The sequence below is a fragment of the Oculina patagonica genome, chromosome 1 (genome assembly GCF_052425735.1).
Source record: "Oculina patagonica isolate OP01 chromosome 1, crgOcupat, whole genome shotgun sequence".
Taxonomy (NCBI): Eukaryota; Metazoa; Cnidaria; class Anthozoa; order Scleractinia; family Oculinidae; genus Oculina; species Oculina patagonica.
This window is the reverse complement of record NC_135758.1, coordinates 26,533,443-26,552,004: the sequence shown is the minus strand read 5'-3', so window position 1 is coordinate 26,552,004 and position 18,562 is coordinate 26,533,443. Positions and strand designations below refer to the sequence as shown.

The 18,562-nt window shown below is 38.1% G+C and overlaps 1 protein-coding gene across 1 annotated transcript in view; it reads right to left on the bottom strand.

Moving 5' to 3' along the window:
- Positions 1-18,562, bottom strand: part of LOC144646030 (uncharacterized) — a 63,523-nt gene that overhangs the window by 23,000 nt on the left and 21,961 nt on the right. The window contains exons 20-38 of the mRNA XM_078505555.1: positions 18,405-18,491; positions 16,777-16,830; positions 13,517-13,879; positions 13,212-13,235; positions 12,907-12,930; positions 12,654-12,698; positions 11,014-11,376; positions 10,706-10,729; positions 10,209-10,232; positions 9,427-9,471; positions 6,583-6,942; positions 6,041-6,127; positions 5,095-5,148; positions 3,045-3,407; positions 2,738-2,761; positions 2,413-2,436; positions 2,115-2,159; positions 890-1,252; positions 357-410 (exon numbers count right to left, since the gene is read on the bottom strand). Of these exons, the coding sequence (XP_078361681.1) occupies positions 357-410; positions 890-1,252; positions 2,115-2,159; positions 2,413-2,436; positions 2,738-2,761; positions 3,045-3,407; positions 5,095-5,148; positions 6,041-6,127; positions 6,583-6,942; positions 9,427-9,471; positions 10,209-10,232; positions 10,706-10,729; positions 11,014-11,376; positions 12,654-12,698; positions 12,907-12,930; positions 13,212-13,235; positions 13,517-13,879; positions 16,777-16,830; positions 18,405-18,491 (2,427 nt within the window). The remainder of the gene's footprint in view (positions 1-356; positions 411-889; positions 1,253-2,114; positions 2,160-2,412; positions 2,437-2,737; positions 2,762-3,044; positions 3,408-5,094; positions 5,149-6,040; positions 6,128-6,582; positions 6,943-9,426; positions 9,472-10,208; positions 10,233-10,705; positions 10,730-11,013; positions 11,377-12,653; positions 12,699-12,906; positions 12,931-13,211; positions 13,236-13,516; positions 13,880-16,776; positions 16,831-18,404; positions 18,492-18,562) is intronic.

Sequence of the window (18,562 nt, the reverse complement as noted above, 5' to 3'; positions counted from 1 at the left end):
AAAGATGAGAAAATGATAAGACTTATAACGATGAGAAAAATAGAAATTATCCTCGCACTTTTTAATGCCGGACGTGCTGTGTAATCACCTTTCTGCATTCTGTACATGAAGCCACACTTTGTTGCAAGAAGAAAACACCTCTTGGCACTGCATACGTATTGGTAAGAGCTCAACGAAAGAAGTAATAAGTGCTGTGCTAAATTAATAATCATTTAGTGTCTACCTGTAATTCACGTAATTCACATGTACTGAGAAAGCGTTAAGCAAACTGTGATCGATTTGTCCAGTAGAAATTTCATAAAGTAAGGACACACTCTGATTGGCTTTAAGTTATATTTTGAGAATTGTGGAATTACCAGTCGTTGGAGCAGTTGATGGAATGTAACCAGAAGACGTCGTTGGAGATATTGCTGTGGGAAATAGAATCAAAACGATCAGTACTTTTCAGTTGTTATTTGTACTGAAATATGTCATGTACATATTCCTACAAAGTAAAGCCGTATATGATTCGATTATCCTGTAACTACTGTACTGAACCGTAATCATTAATGCCGACATAAATTATGATCGGGCCCAGCAACCGACTCAATGGGCAACACTCTTGTATTTCCGCCTTTACTCTTTCTTTGTAAGATGGATCATATGTCATATGTTCAGTATTCTGAAGTAAGTACTTATAAATTCGTATGTAGCTATAGAGAAGGCGCCATGCTCAGTTTTGAAAGCAGGCTACTCTTGGAGTATGAATGCAAGTTGTACTAATGATGGAGTGGGTGTCAAAGGGCCAACGCCACCTTTAACGTCTCTGAACAATAGCTGTATATAACAGTTCGACGACTGAGCTCTTAGGACTGGTGCTGTTTCAAAAGATAAAAAAAGGAAGCCTTACCAACACTCTGTGACACAGCAATATAAATAGCAGAAAAGCCACGATTGGTGACACTGGAATCTGTAGAGAACTTTACAAAGAAAAACCTTCCACTGCTATACATCGTAGGTATCGACTGTCGGCCGCATACCCTTTTTATCAAAGAGCTCGCAGTGATGTTTCCATCGTATATTTCCAGGACATCGCACGCACAGTTGCCACAACTTTCAAGAGCAAATGATGTAAAACGTAGATAAAGGCGGCCGTAGCCAGGTGGAGCCTCAATTAACCAGGTACAATGCAGGTTATTCGGGTAGTTGGACGGGTAGTTTGGACTGGTAAATCGACCATGTTGTTGGTTCAAGTAATAGGTGCAGGGTGCCGCTGTTCAAAAGGAAAAAATATTCAAGAATAAAGCCTATTTGAAAGATATATATCACATTAAAAAATATCTAACCAGATGGAGATGGACATTACATGCTTACGTTATGCTTCAGTTTTGTTTGTTGTTTTGTCTATAGCTTGTTATAGAGGATGTAAAATATGGACTGAAATATGTCAATATGAAACAGCATTCTTTTAGTGGCATGAAAATTGATAATGAACCGCTGCAAATATAGTGAACGCCGATAATTGGTAGACTTTGTACCGAAGAAAACATTTTTTTTTAAATTTTACCTACAGTGTATCTTCCAATCTGCCTGCCTGCCTGCCTACCTACCTTCCTACCTACCTACCTACCTACCTACCTACCTACCTACCTACCTACCTACCTACCTACCTACCTACCTACCTACCTACCTACCTACCTACCTACCTACCTACCTACCTACCTACCTACCTACCTACCTACCTACCTACCTACCTACCTACTTGCCTGTCCGCCTGCCTGTCTACCTACCTACCTACCTATCTTACCTACTGACTGACTGAATCAACCTACCACATCCTTATGACTAATCCGCGCGCGCGTAAATTGTCCTCAGTCGTGTCGTAGTCCTGTCGTAAGCTTGTCGCAAACGAGAAAAATAATCGTATCGCGTAGATCGGCCTTAAGGGACACTGAAAAAGCGCTGGCAAATAATTTTATGATCATATGATGAAACTCCACCTTACGGCCAACAGTCGATATTATGGTCATTTGCGTTTGACTGATGGTTGTTTTTTAAATAAGGATTGATTGGTATTCCCATTAAAATACTTGCGATACAAAAAATAAATAAATGAATAAAAAAGAGCTGTTTACCTGTTGTAGTTGTAGGCGTTATGGTTGGCATTGAAGTTGGAGGAACTGCAGCGAAATAAAAAGTTACCATTTTTATAACAGTGGTAAAACAAAATAAGGGAGAACTTGATACGAAGGGTTTGTTACTCTGCTCATGATCCACATATCTGACATTGTAAATAATTGTATGGGAAAATTACTTAAAACATTTTCATTTTTGCTCGGTTTCTTTCCATGGAAAATAAGAAAAACAAAATAAAAATATCTTGAACAATGCACGATTGAACTCTATATATTTTTAGTTTAGCGCATCACTTACCATTAGTTGGAGTAGGGGTTGGTACTGAAAAAAAAATGGTTAATAATGAAAAAGTTATGAAAAATGCACTCCTAAATAAAGGACAAGATAAAGACAAAATCAACAACAGCAACAAAAGCAACAGCAACAAAAGCGACAACGATGATGACGACGACGACGACGACGATGATGATGATGATAAGCAAAAGCCACAAACTTAAAGCAGTAACAACAACACACGTGTAGAGGTTTTGAGTGACCCATTTCCCTTTAAATTACAAGAATAAAGGGTTTCAATACAAGCCTTATTACATCCCATGTACTTTTATTTCGGCGCATCGCTTACCTTGAGTTGCATTAGGGGTTGGCACTGAAAAAAAAGGAAAATATAAGTTAGTTAGACTAAATGATGAAGGTCAATTAAATGGCTTAAAAGTTTCAAAAGAAAGCTCATAAAAACAATATCGAAATTGTCTTTCTATAGCGAAAAGTTTGCTTCCATACTCGTATCAAGCGTGAATTGCTTTGACAAAAAATCGTGGGTTATTACTTTTTAAAATAGCAACTTCTTACATAAAAAGGAATGCCTTTCATGACTTTTCATCAATTGAGTTATACATGTACAGCAAACAAAGCGAATTGTATAATGATACCTTGCTCTCTGTCGCCACAGTAACGCAAATTGCAGCCATCCGTCGGGGGCAGCTCGTACACGTAGAAAGCACCACAGTTTCGAACACGGATGCTGGTAGAAAATAGACAGCAATAAGTGGACAATCTGAAACACACTCTGCGTTGAACGGCCCCTTGTGCCACTGTAGGATGTCCGCCACTCAGCCAACCTGGCGCTTGGGTACCACACCGTTCTGGTGCCACACATGCATCAGGCATCTGCTTTCCTGCAAGTCCCAGGAACCTATACCAGCCTTTAGGCAACGATCTGTCACATTTGTCAACTCTTCCCTTGTAACCTTTGGCACGGTCAAACTCATCCAGAAGCGTGAAATTGAAACATTCTGTAAAGAATGATTAAACGAGTAGAGATATTAGGTAAAGTAAGGGTGTATTACATTTTTCTTTTTTTTTGTGTCTAAAGTTTACATTTTGTTCCCAAAAAGTAGAGAAAAGAAAAGACACTCACAGTCTCCTGATATGTCTAGGATTGACTACTGATGAAAGAGATAAACGTTTTTATGACAGATATCACAAAGCATCCTTTTGATAAAAGTAGCATAGTAGCATAATGGTTATTTGAGTGCTCAAACCTCTGTGTTGGTGTCCCATGCAGAGAAAGAAAACTTTTTTGATATAACAAAACGAGAGGTTTAAAAGCGCTTTGGCCATGAATTTCTGTTACGACTTAGCCCATAAATATATATATATATATACACCTCTTGATATATACCATATACGTATTGATAAGCGTTCAATGAAGGTAGTTGTGAGGGCTGTTTTAAATAAACAATCGATTAGTGTCTACCTGTATCGTGTTTGAAGAAAACAAAATCGAGAAAGGCAAATTTATCATTCGTGCTAGTTGCTGCTGCCTTACATAACTGCAATAATTGTACGAAGATCACATTTCATGTTTTCGCTCATCATATATCTTCCAGAGGTCTCACGACTCGAAATCACGTGGAATAAAGTGGTTAAATCACGAATATCGGTTATTAATTAAAGTCCTTCACGGGTCACGAAAAACCTTTGGATCACGGATCACGAAGAATAAATTGTTAAATTCACGTTTCACGAAAAATAAAATCAGCTAAACACGCATCACGAAAATACCCCTGTACACCGCGAATCGCGTCGTGTAGATCAACCTGCCTCGTCCTTACGGTAGAAGCGCACGCTCGTAAAATGGTCTTTAGTCACGTCGTACGCCTGTCGTTAGCTTGTCGCGTATGAGAAAGTCCTACCGCCTAAACCAGCCCCAAACGGGTACTGAGAAAGCGCCTAGCAATTTTAGTGGCCTTTAACCCTATTCAGACCGGACTTTGTTGGACCTTCTCTGACCGTGGCGGGCTTCGGAAGCCCCCCTTTGTAACTTAAAGCAATCGCAATGAAACTTATATAGTATAGATATACTATATAAGTAGTATAAGTAGTTTAGATATATAGTATGTTTCAACATCTTCCTTTTAGCATACGTCACGTTGGATGATGACGTCACATCACGTGACAATTAACTCATGATGTCAAAACAGCTGCCATCTTGTATCCGCCATCTTGGATTTCAAATTTTTTTCAAAAAAGCCAGAAAACCACCCAATATTACTGCAAATTACATAAAATCAATAAAAATGGTGCTTTAAAACCGTAAAGAAGGAAAAAATTAATAGCATTAAAGTTAATTTTCATTAGAAGAAACACGAAAATTATAAATTTGGGAAAACATGCCTATCAAAATGCCGTTGCCATGGTGAAGTCAAGTTCATGACACAACATCCTATCCTTCCAAATTATTCCCAGATAAATTTTAGATAAATTCAGAAAGTTTGGCAGGGTTTAATTGAATCTTAAAAAAAGTTATAAGCGTTCAAAGTCAGCGCGGGCCTCAAAAGCCCCCCCCCCCCCTCCCGGTATGAAAAGGGTTAAGAATGTTGACCATACAGAATATGATCAATTTGGCTAACTGAAATATCGTAGAGAAAGGGACACACTGATTGGCTTAAAGTTAAATTGTTAAAAGTTAAGAATTACCATTGGGTGAAGCAGTTGATGGAATGTAACCAGAAGATTTCGTTGGAGATATTGCTGTAGAAAATAGAATAAAAACGATTAGTACTCTATAGGTTTTATCTGTACTAATATGTCATGTACATATTCTTACAAAGTAGAGCCGAATATGACTCGATTGTCCTGTGAGCACTAGCTGCGGTCACATCTAGACTGCTAACTATAGTTAAGACGACGTTAACTATAGTTAGCTATTTCGCTAATGTGACCGCCCCTTCGTTCACCCTAACTATAGTTAGAAAATTTACGCCTCGCTGATCCAAAAGAATACAGACTAACTATAGTTATACCGGCCCAAGCAGGTTTCATGGGTTAGTCTTAAGTTTACAAACGAAAAACCAATCAGAATGCAACAATTCTTTTCGCACGTGCGAGATGAACATAAATATGCAAAACAAAGCGTGAAGGGAAGGAAAAAAAAAGAAAAAAACAACATGCCAAAAAATTACATATCACCAATGTAAGCAAAAGTAAGGCTTGAATTCTTCGGCGTCTAGCATCCTTACTTCATTGTATTTTCTTCAACGCCGAGATGCCGTGCAAAAATAGAAAAAATAGAGGAACAGCTAGACACGGATGAACAACAAGGGTTGACATGAACTAATTTAAATTCGAAATTATTCGAAAGCTTATCAGAACTAACTATAGTTAACTGCATTGGGTGACCGCAAAGACGACCGAAAGCACTAACTATAGTTAGGTATGACGTCACGTAACTTGAGACTAACTATAGTTAAACTTTAGTTACGTCGTAGATGTGACTGCAGCCATTGTATTTGTACGTGATCGTTAATGGACAGAAATTACAGCCAGGACAAGTTACCGGCGTACCGTGGTTAATAATGTATTTGATCCCGGTACCATAAAGCAAATAAATAACCACAAAAAACGATCAAAATGATTTACTCACCATGTGTTGAAGGGCGCAGTAATGCAGTGGTAGGCATATTACACCACAATGTTGATCCTGAATTAACGACTTGAGACTGACCGTAGCCTGGGTGGAAACAAAACCAGCCGGGTAATTTTGCACAACACTCTTTTATTACCGTCTTATATTTTCGCCTATTTTTAAATTTTCTTTACTTTTTCTTCCTTTGCAAGATAAATATCTCCCACTTTAATAATGACGCACTTGTGAATTTTGCACGATTTCATTTTAAATTTGGCAACTTGGCATTCTAAAATAAGTACTAATAGATTCGTTTTTAGTAATAAATTTGACAAGATCAGGTATCTAGTATATTTCAGACTGTCTGAAAGGTGCTGTTTTGAAAGATAAAGGAAATTGTAAAAAATTGAAATGCGATCTCTAGTGAAAAATTGGATTAAAAACGAGCTTTCGACTACCAGTCTGTAGTCAAAAATTTTTAACCAGAGATCGCATTTCAATTTTTTACAATGTCTTACCCTGGTTACTCGTCTATTTTTAAACATAGAGGAAATTCTTACCAACACTGTGTGACAAAGCATAATATGAAGCAGAAAAGCCACGATCCGTGCCACTGAAATCTGTAGTGAACTTCACAAAGAGAAACCTTCCACTGCTATACATCCCACATGGTGGCTGTCGGCCGCATGCTCTTTTTATCATGGGGCTCGCACCTGAGTTTCCATTGAATACTTCCACGACATCAAATCGACAGTAGGATTGACGTTCAAGAGCAAATGATCCAAAGTATAGATAAATGTTCTGGCCAGGAGGAGCCTCGATTAACCAGGTACAATGCTGATTATTTGGGTAGTGTGAAGGGTAGTTTGGACTGGTAAAGCGACCATATCGTTGGTTCAAGTAATAGGTGCATGGTGCTGCTGTTAAACAGAAAAAAATATATAAAAGAATGAAGCATTGTAAACATATCACACAAAACAAAATATCTACCTAGGAATAAACAAAGCACTTTCAGATTATTTGCTTGATTATCGAGACTTTTTTGACTTGGTATTCCCGTTAAAATACTTGAGATGAAAAAAAAAAACGTAAAACAAAAAGTAATAAAATAAAATAATAAAAACAAATAGCTTGGCAACAAGAGTCAAGGATCAGATAGAAGGTTGTTGCGAAGTCAGTTAGTCAGATACGATTAATTTCTTTTTAGCCTTTGCGTTGAGTTAACTACATGCCCCATGTCTGCTTTAATTTTCAACTTAAGGTGGCTCGATCGGATTTTTGAGTGACGATACCTTTCAACTTTGAGCAACTTGTACGCCACCGTAAACAATCCGACTGAAGATCGATCAGTACAGCTGTGCTAAAGGAAGATGAAAGTTTCGACTGAGATAAGTTTCATCGAAATCGGAGTAACCATAGCAACAAAATGACGTCACCACCCATTTTACACGAGACCGATTTTCTTGTAATAGATGGATAATTTTGAAAAAAGGCTTCTAGATCTTGGACTTGACATAGTTTTCTCAACGTCTGCGAAATTTGAAGAATTTCTATGAGAGCGTTTTCGAGAAAATTTTAGATGAAGTTTTTAGGTGCTAAAATACAACAAAAACAAAGCAGTCTTAAAACATTATTGAGAAAACGTTCACAAGGCCCGATCAAGTACCATTTTGGCTTTAAGTGAATCTTGTACTATCTTAGAGAAATCGTTTCATTTGATTTCTTGAAACATCGGCTTGAATATGAACTGGTATGAAGTGTTATTTCGCTCTTTTATCGAAAAAGGGCCTTCGCTTACTAAAATGATCGCAAAATAAAAAGCGCTCGATAGATTTTTTGTAAACTTGGCAGTCAAAAAGAAGAATTAGTATGTAATGAAATGTTTGATTTTCAAAATAATTGAAACATTTTAAGGCAGTTGATTTAAAGCCTTAACTCAGGTAAACATTGGGCTGTTTTTCACCCTACATCGGATCGCTGCCTCATTATCTGTCTCCATTGTCTCAAGCCGCGTGCATTTGCAAATTCCAGTAGATCATCAATCACTAATTATTTATTACCGGAGATTTTTGTGACAATTCTGCCTTTGCCTTGAAACTGTTAGGAGACTGAAGATAATACAAGTGCTTTATTAGTCTATTCCTCGTTGTCATTGAATTTTGGCTTGTTAAATTAAGCTTGTTTCTGTACAGTTTTCGGAAAAAAGCGGCTGTTATACATATTCAAGATGTGCTGAAATTTACAAATGCACGGGGTACGACACAATGGAGACAGATAATGAGGCAGCGATCCGATGTAGGGTGAAAAACAGCCCAATGTTTACCTGAGTTAAGGCTTTAAATCAACTGCCTTAAAATGTTTCAATTATTTTGAAAATCAGACATTTCACTACATACTTATTCTTCTTTTTGACTGCTAAGTTTAAAAAAAATCTATTGAGCGCTTTTTATTTTGCGATTATTTTAGTAAGCGAAGGCCCTTTTTCGATAAAAGAGCGAAATAACACTTCATACCAGTTCATATTCAAGCCGATGTTTCAAGAAATCAAATGAAACGATTTCTCTAAGATTTTCTCCCAAGGTAATTAGATAGTACAAGATTCACTTAAAGCCAAAATGGTACTTGATCGGGCCTTGTGAACGTTTTCTCAATAATGTTTTAAGACTGCTTTGTTTTTGTTGTATTTTAGCACCTAAAAACTTCATCTAAAATTTTCTCGAAAACGCTCTCATAGAAATTCTTCAAATTTCGCAGACGTTGAGAAAACTATGTCAAGTCCAAGATCTAGAAGCCTTTTTTCAAAATTATCCCTCTATTACAAGAAAATCGATCTCGTGTAAAATGGGTGGTGACGTCATTTTGTTGCTATGGTTACTCCGATTTCGATGAAACTTATCTCATTCGAAACTTTCATCTTCCTTTAGCACAGCTGTACTGATCGATCTTCAGTCGGATTGTTTACGGTGGCGTACAAGTTGCTCAAAGTTGAAAGGTATCGTCACTCAAAAATCCGATCAAGCCACCTTAAAACCGTGTTCCGGTAATATATTTTGGGAGGTCTTGATTATGAATCGAAACGATGCTCCTTAGCTTGGCGAGTTCTTTTTCTAGCTTGGTATTTTGCCTAAAAATCAATAAATTACGACCAAACTTTAGGACAAAAGTTAGAGTAAACGGATCAAATACATGAGGGAAGAGCAAACCTTTTTGCAAGACATTGTTATTGCAGCAAGTGGTATGGAAGAATTTACCTCTTGGTACGGTATACGTATCGGTAAAAGCTCAATGAAGGAAGAAATGAATGCTGTTCTTAATTGATAATCGTATGGTTTCTACCTGTAACGCTAATCACTGGTATTGTCACTAGAGATATTCACGACGTTTATAGCTCAACCACTGTTTACCTGTAGGAGTTGTCGGCGTTATGCTTGGCATTGAAGTTGGAGGCACTGCAGGGAAATAAAAAGTTGCCATTTTTTTTCTAACAGTGGTTAAACATAATAGGGGAGAACTTGATACGAAGGGTTCGTTATTCTCGTCATGACCAAAATGTCTGACATTGTAGATAATTGTGTGGGAAATTTACGAAAATCGTGCATTATTGAAAAAGTCTTCAGCTTTAAGGCTTGCAGAAGTGGAAGTAAAATATATTCCTCAAATTATCAACGATCCAGTACCAAACAAACTCGAAGAGGATAACAACCTGAAGCGCTTCCATTTTCAAAGGTAAACTCTAGCTCGACAAATACATTTTCTGTGTTCGATTGACATGCTTTTTGCTTGATTTTGAAAGCCATCGAATTGCTTTGAACAAGCTTCTCGCTGACTGTATTTATGAATGACCACAGCTGATGAACAATTTTATGAAGCATTTTAAGCTCTATTTCTGTACGATTTATTTGTTTTGTTTATTATTGATCTTATCCCGTGTAATTATGTACTACAAACTTCTTATTTATAAACGTTATTGTTTAAAGTTTGTTAAGTCGTGGATCGCTTGCAGGGTACTCATAGTATATATTAAAATGGTTAGAGTCTGTCCGTTCGTGTTTTGTTTAAAAAAAATAACGCACTTTGTCTCACAATGAAATCGAAATTTCTCGTTCACTGTGCGGCAAGGGCGTGATTGTATTTGTAAACAAAACACTCACAACAGTCTCTAACTAATTATTATCGCGTCACTCACCATGAGTTGGAGTAGGTGTTGGTGCTGAAAAAGAGAAAAAAGGTTATTACTTTGAAAAGTTATGAAAAATACACTCCTAAGTAAAGGAAGAGATCAAGACAACAACAACAACAACAACAACAGCGACGACGGAGAAGGCAACGCCGACGTGCACGAGGACGACGATGACGACGACGACGACGACGATGATGATGATGATAATGATGATGACGATGATGATGATAATGATGATGACGATGATGATGATGATGATGATGATGATGATATTGATGATGATGATGATGATGATGATGATGATGATGATGATGATGATAATGATGTTCATGGTGATAGTGATGGCTATGATGATGATGATTAGCAAAAACCAAAAATACACACGTAGAAGTTGAGAGTGACCCGTTTCCTTCTAAATTAATTATAAATGAACAAACGTTTTCTACACAACCTGTACATGCTTTATTGCATCCCATGCACTTTTATTTCGGCGCATCGCTTACCTTGTGTTGCATTAGGGGTTGGCAGTGAAAAATGGTAAATATAAGTTAGTTAGACTAAATGACGAAGGTCAATTAAATAGCTTGAAAGTTTCAAAAGAAAGCTTATAAAAACAATATCGAATTAATTTTCTCTTTCTATAGCAAAAAGTTTGCTTCCATACTCGTATCAAGCGTGAAATTGCTTTAGCAAATAATCGTGGGTCACTTTTAAAAATAGCAACTTCTTACATAGAAAGGGTTGCCTTTCATGACTTTTCATCAATTGAGTTATACATGTACAGCAAACAATGCAAATTGTATAATGATACCTTGCTCTCTGTCGCCACAGTAACGCAAATTGCAGTTAGGCGTCGGGGGCAGCTCGTACACGTAGAAAGCACCACAGTTTCGAACACGGATGCTAGTAGACCATCGACAACAACCAGAGTACCAACTGAAACACGCTCTGCGTTGGACAGCCCCTTGTGCCACTGTAGGATGTCCGCCACTCAGCCAACCTGGCGCTTGCGTACCACACCGGTCTGGTGCCACGCATGCATCAGGCATCTGCTTTCCTGCAAATTCTTGGAACCTATACCAGCCCTTCAACAGAGATCTGTCACATTTGTTAATTACTCCCTTGTAACCTTTGGCACGGTCAAACTCATCCAGGATCGTGAAATTGAAACATTCTGAAAAGAATGATAAAACGATTAGAAACTGATAGAGATATAACAGAAGTAAGGGTGTATTACTTTTTCTCCTTTTTTGTCTAAAGTATTCATCTGACCAAAAAGTAGAGAAAAAAGACACTCGCAGTCTCCTGATATATGTCCAGGAATGACCACTGATGAAAGTGATTAACGTTGTTATGATAGATATCACAAAGTAACCTTTTGATAACAGTTCACCAAAACACACAGTTTTGTCACATATGAAGTACTTATTGAAGAGTACTTTGTTTAATCCTGGACATAAGTGGCAGCTTCCTCTCGCCTTCTCTTGTTGCTTCTTACTATGTTGTAGGATGATGGTTATTCGAGTGTTCAATGAACTGAGTTAAAACCTCTGTGTTGGTGTCCCAGGGAAAGAAAAATCTTTCGATATATCCAAGCGAGAGGTTTGAATGCGGTTTGGCTATGAATTTATTTTACGACTTTGCCCCCCCCCCCCCCCATAAATATATGACGAGCAAAATCCATGTCCAGTGTAAGAGGCCAAGTAATTATTACATGCAGCCGTGACTGGTGATGGTGGTGACGGTGGTGGTGGTGGTGGTGGTGGTGGTGGTGTGTGTGTGTGTGTGTGTGTGTGGGGGGGGGGGGGTGGTAGAGGGTTAAGAGTTTACGGGAGAAGTAATTTGCTTCAAAAAACGTACGTTTCAACAGTTCTCTCTGAAACAAAGATTGGCCTTCCCCCCCCCCCCCCCCCTACCAAATCAAAAATCCTGGATCTGCCCATTCAAAAATTTAAGAAAAAAAGATCACACACTTGAGGGCAAGAGCCAAGCTTCCCGCAAGTCGTGGTTAATTTTGAGAAGTAGTAAGGTTTGGCGTCAACAAAGCTATTGACAGTTTACCACACGATCGCTTGTACTCGGTAAGTTAAGGGCAATACTTTCTTAATGTAGTCATTTATGGAAATTGATAATCTAATAACGATAAGTAAAATCCTGATTTATTCCGTCAAGTAGACATTATCGTCGGACTATGTACTACCGGACGCGCTTTGTAATTAAATTTTTTGCATTTTGCATTCTGTACACGAAGCCACAATTAGTTGCAACAAAATGCAATTTGTGGTATAGAAGAACGCCTCTTGATACTGTATACGAATTGGTAAGCGTTCAATGAGTGAAGTTATGAGTGCGTTTTAAATTAGTAATCAATTAGTGTCTACCTGTATCGTAACTTACACTGGTATTGTCACTAGAGATATTCACGATGTATATAGCTTGACCACTGTTTACCTGTAGGGGTCGTCGGCGTTATGCTTGGCATTGAAGTTGGAGGCACTGCAGAGAAATAAAAAGTTGATAGGAAGGGTACGTTATTCTGCTCATGATCCACATATCTGACATTGTAAATCATTGCATGGGAAAATTGCGAAAATTCATGTTCATTTTTGCTCAGTTTATTTTCATTGAAAATAAGAAAAACAAAATAAAAATATCTTAAACAATGCAAAATTAAACTATATTTTTATTTTAGCACATCACTTACCATGAGTTGGAGAAGGGGTTGGTACTGAAAAAGAAAAAAAAAATGGTTAATACTGAAAAAGTTATGAAAAATGCACTCCTAAGTACAGGACGAGATAGAGACAATAACAACAACAACAACGATGATGATGATGACGATGATGATGATGATAACCAAAAGCAAAAACAAAAAACTTGAAGCATGCAGTAACAACAGTACACACGTAGAGGTTTGGAGTGACCCATTTCCTTCTAAATTACAAGAATAAAGGGTTTCCATACAAGCATTATTACATCCCATGCACTTTTATTTCGGGCATCGCTTACCTTGAGTTGCATTAGGGGTTGGCACTGAAAAAAGGTAAATATAAGTTAGTTAGACTAAATGATGAAGGTCAAATAAATAGCTTAAAAGTTTCAAAAGCAAGCTTCTTATAAAACCAATATCGAAATTCTCTTTCTATAGCGAAAAGTTTGCTTCCATACTCGTGTCAAGCCTAAATTGCTATGGCAGAAAATCGTGGGTTACTTTTTAAAATAACAACTTCTTACATAAAAAGGGATGCCTTTCATGACTTTTCATCAATTGAGTTTCACATGTACAGCAAACAAAGCGAATTGTATAATGATACCTTGCTCTCTGTCGCCACAGTAACGCAAATTGCAACCATCCGTCGGGGGCAGCTCGTACACGTAGAAAGCACCACAGTTTCGAACACGGATGATAGTAGAGAATGGACAACAATAAGTGGACCAACTGAAACACACTGTCCGTTCGACAGCCCCTTGTGCCACTGTAGGATGTCCGCCAATCAGCCAACCTGGCGCTTGCGTACCACACCGTTTTGGTGCCACACATGCACCAGGCATCTGCTTTCCTGCAAGTCCCAGGAACCTATACCAGCCTTTAGGCAACGATCTGTCACATTTGTCAACTCCTCCCTTGTAGCCTTTGGCACGGTCAAACTCATCCAGGATCGTGTAATTGAAACATTCTGTAAAGAATGATTAAATGATTAGAAACTGGTAGAGATATAAAGTAAGGGTGTATTACATTTTTCTCATATATTGTCTAAAGTAGAGAAACGAAAAGACACTCGCAGTCTCCTGATATGTCCAGGATTGACTACTGATGAAACAGATAAACGTTTTTATGATAGATATCACAAAGCATCCTTTTGATAAAAGTTCACCAAAACATACATAGTTCTGTCACATATGAAGTACTTTTCAGGGCCGTAACTAGCAAGAGGCAAGACGAGGCACTTGCCTCGTCTAGATTTTCACCCAAAATTTAAAACAAAATATCTTTTGTTGGGAAAAAAATCCCTAGTTGAACAAGATTGTCTTTTCTCAAGAAATACGTCATGAAAAATGTACCTGAAAGAGTTTCAGAGCTTCTTAATTTCAAACTTTTCTGGAGGGCATGCCCTCAGAACCCCCTAGCAAGATCTTGCCTCGACTAATATATAGATTTAGGCAAGCCTAAAAGCGGAGCTCCCCATTTATTTAATTTTCACTGGAGCTTACAATGTTTTCATTCTAGTGAATAAGCGGCCAAAGTACTAATGTTTATGGCGGTTTATAGGTTCAAGACAAATTTAAATAGCTCACGGTTAAACAACTGAATGTCAGCAGTACGACAAAAATAATAATCTTAAAGCGGTGCAAAATCATTACTCATGGCACGAAAAATTACTTTAGAGTACAGTAAATTATCTGCTTTCTAGCAATAGAAAATAGTTTCGCGATCCTGTTATAGTTTCACAGCAGTTTAGTAGACTCCACAATATCTGTTACATTGATATAGGATATATTCAACGAGTAACGCAGAGTCTGTTGGATTAGCTCAATCGGTAAGGTGCCAGTCTGCGGATCGGAAGGTAGTGAGTTCAAGTCTCAGAGGGTCGAGTTTTTTTTTTCTTTTTTTTTTTTTTTTTACCCCGTAGCAATAAAATGGTTTGTTTATTATATCAACCCGATTTAGCTTTCGAATGCTCCTTCATGTACGATGCTGGCTTTACAGATAGACACGAAAGTCATCGATCGATTATGGCTCTCAATGTCCACTTTTTTGGCGGTCGATTACTTTCTACACGTAATTTTCAGCCACATTTTGTTTCATTGCTTCTTGTTTTTCTTTTTAAACCTCTTTAAATTTTAAAGGCCGCCTTTATACGGCCTTCTTGCTTCACTATGGCCGCCATGTTGCGCGACTCCGTACGGACGCCTGACGCCATACGTACGCGCCCGCGAACCATGCCGCTATCCATGTTGACCATGAAAACTCATTTCGATAGTGTTCCTTCTTTCATACCATTTGCCTGCCTATGGGGCTCCGCACAAGGCGCCTTCGGCGCCTTGGGAGCTCTGCAATAATTATAGAAAAGGTCTGGTTACGGCCCTGCTTATTGAAGAGTACTTTTTTCAATCCTGGACAAAAGAGGCAGCTTCCATTCGCCCTCTCTTGTTACTTCTCACTATGTAGTAGAATAATGGTTATTTGAGTGCTAATAAACTGAGTTAAAACCTCTGTGTTGGTGTCCCAGAGAAAGAAATATTTTTCGATATATCAAAACGAGAGGTTTAAAAGCGCTTTGGCCATGAATTTCTGTTACTACTTAGCCCATAGATATATTGACGAGCAAAATTCATGTTCAATGTAAGAGGTCAAGTAATTATTACATGCAGTCGTGACTGGTGGCGGCGGTGGGGGGAGGAGGGGGGTAGGGGGGTGTAGGGGGTTAAGGTTTTCGGGAGGAGTAATTTGCATCAAAAACGTACGTTTTAACAGTGTTTTCTGAATCGAAGATTGGACCCCCCCCCCCCCAATCAAAAATTCTGGATCCGCCCATTCAAAAGTTGAAGAAAAAGATTAAGACTTGAGGGCACGAACAAAGGTTTCCGCAAGTCATGGTTAATTTTGAAAAGAAGTAAGGGTTGGCGTGAACAAAGCTATTGACGGTTTTCCACACGATCGCTTGTACTCGGTGAGTTAAGGGCAATACTTTCTTAGGGTAATCATTTATGGATATTGATAATCTAATAAAGATGAGTAAAACCCGTATTTGTTCCGTCGAATGTACATTATCACATTATCGTCGTACTATGTACGTTTGCATTCTGTACACGAAGCCACACTTTGTTGCAGCAAAATGCAATTTGTGGTATAGGAGAACACCTCTTGATTTATACTGTATACGTATTGGTACGCGTTCAATGAAGGAAGTTATGAGTGCTGTTTTAAATAAACAATCAATTAGTGTCTACCTGTATCGTGTTTGAAGAAAACAAAATCGAGAAAGGCAAATTTATCATTCGTGCTAGTTGCTGCTGCCTTACAAGACTGCAATAATTGTACGAAGATCACATTTCATGTTATTTGCTCATCATATATCTTCCAGAGGTCTCACGACTCGAAATCACGCGAAGTAAAGTGGTTAAATCACGAATATCGGTTATTAATTAAAGTTCTTCACGGTTCGCGAAAAACCTTTGGATCACGGATCACGAAGGATAAGTTGTTAAATTCAAGTTTCACGGAAAATTAAATCAGCTAATAACGCATCATGAGGATACCCCTATACTACCCTCTGTAAACACCGCGAATCGCGTCGTGTATATCAACCTGCCTCGTCCTTACGGTAGACGCGCGCGCTCTTAAATGGTCCTTAGTCACGTCGTACGCCTGTCGTTAGCTTGTCGTGTATGAGAAAGTCCTACCGTGTAAACCAGCCCCAAAGAGTTATTGAGAAAGCGCCTAGCAATTTTTATGGCCTTAAAGAATGTAGACCATGCAAAATATGATCGATTTGTCAAATAGAAATATTTTAAAGAAAGGGACACACTGATTGGTTGGAAGTTAAATTTTTAGAAGTGTAGATCGAATTACCAGTGGGTGAAGTAGTTGATGGAATGTAACCAGAAGACTTCGTTGGAGATATTGCTGTAGAAAATAGAATCAAAACGATTAGTACTCTATAGTTTTTATCTGTACTAATATGCCATGTACATATTGTTACAAAGTAGAACAGAATATGTCTCGATTGTCCTGTGAATACTGCATTGATACGTGATCGTTCAAGGTCAAATGAACAGAAATTTCAAAACGCCATTTTAACTAACCAAATGCTAAAACTATCCAATATTGAGTAAAATTAAGAAAAAAGTTTGCCTTCCGAGCTTTAAAGCGTGAATAACAGCAAAAAAATACGAAGATTTCCGAAGGCTTCACGAAAACGCTTTTGAATGACTGCGCACTGAAATGGAAGGAATGGAACGAGTTTTTGACGTCATAATTGGTGTTTTTGAAGACGACCGCAGACCGATTCCACAAACCGCATCGACGGCAACGTCAACGACAATAGAGAGGTTAAGCATGACGTTCACGGCAAACGGCAAACGGCAAAAATGAAACTTCTGCCGTCTCTCCTCAGTTGTATGTACAGAAGAGTGAAATTATTTGTATTTGCAATGAATAGTAGGAGACGTTATTCCATTTTTGTGTGCTTTATTTACCGATTAGAAGAAAAGAACTTAAAATCAGAAGTTATCTTTGCCGTTTGCCGTCTGCCGTTAACGTCATGCTTAACCTCTCTAATGTCTGGTGGAAAATGAATTTATATTTTACTTGAGAATCTCGCAAATTTCCGGACGTATTCAGCTTATTTATTGCTTTAAGAACTAGCTCCCCCTGAATATTCAAAGAGAGCGTTTAAGCCCAAATAGAAAAGCCAAATATTAGCCGTCGTGGCTAACGTTGTTCAAACTACGCAGAATTTCAACATTTGACGTTGTTGTTCGGCAGAGAACGGCTTTGAAGTGTACCAAGATTCAAAACGCACGTGCATAGTTAACGCACGTGCAGATAATTTTGCTCATTAACGTAAAATGCTAACGAGAAGAACAAAAGAGATTCCTGATTTCTTTTCATACCAGCGTGCATTCTACCTTAAGTCTCACATGATGTTCAAAACGACAGCAAACAAAACTTTAAGCTTTTTTTGAGCTTTAGCTATTTTATTTAAAAAAAATGCGCGTCTCTGAACAACAACCAACAGTCAATCAACTGAAAAACGGCCGAACAGAACGAAATAACTGCTTGAAATGCTAGTAAACACATTTATTTAAATTCTAACGTGCGAGTCTGCGGAATCGGTCTGCGGTTGTCTTCAAAAACACCAATTATGACGTCACAAGTTTTTATTTACGACAATTTTCCGACAATTTTTTCGAGCACTCTACGATTGTGAACGTCTAAAAAAAGCATTTTTAAACTTGCAATATCTCTGCAATGCAATGTCCGATTACTTTGAAACTTCGGGATATGTTTATTTGGCTCTTAATTAACACATGGGCAAAAAATAAAAAAAGAACCGAAATTTCTGTTCATTTGAGCTTTAATGGACAGAAATTACAGCCAGGACAAGTTACCGGCGTACCGTGGTTAATAATGTATCTGATTCCCATACCTTAAAGCAAATATATAACCCAAAAAAACGTTTAAAATGAATTACTCACCATGTGTTGAAGGGTGCGGTAATGCAGTGGAAGGCATATTACACCACAATGTTGATCCTGAGTTAACGACTTGAGACTGACCGTAGCCTGGGTGGAAACAAAACCAGACGGGTAATTTTGCACAACACTCTTTTATTGCAGTCTAATATTTTCTCCTA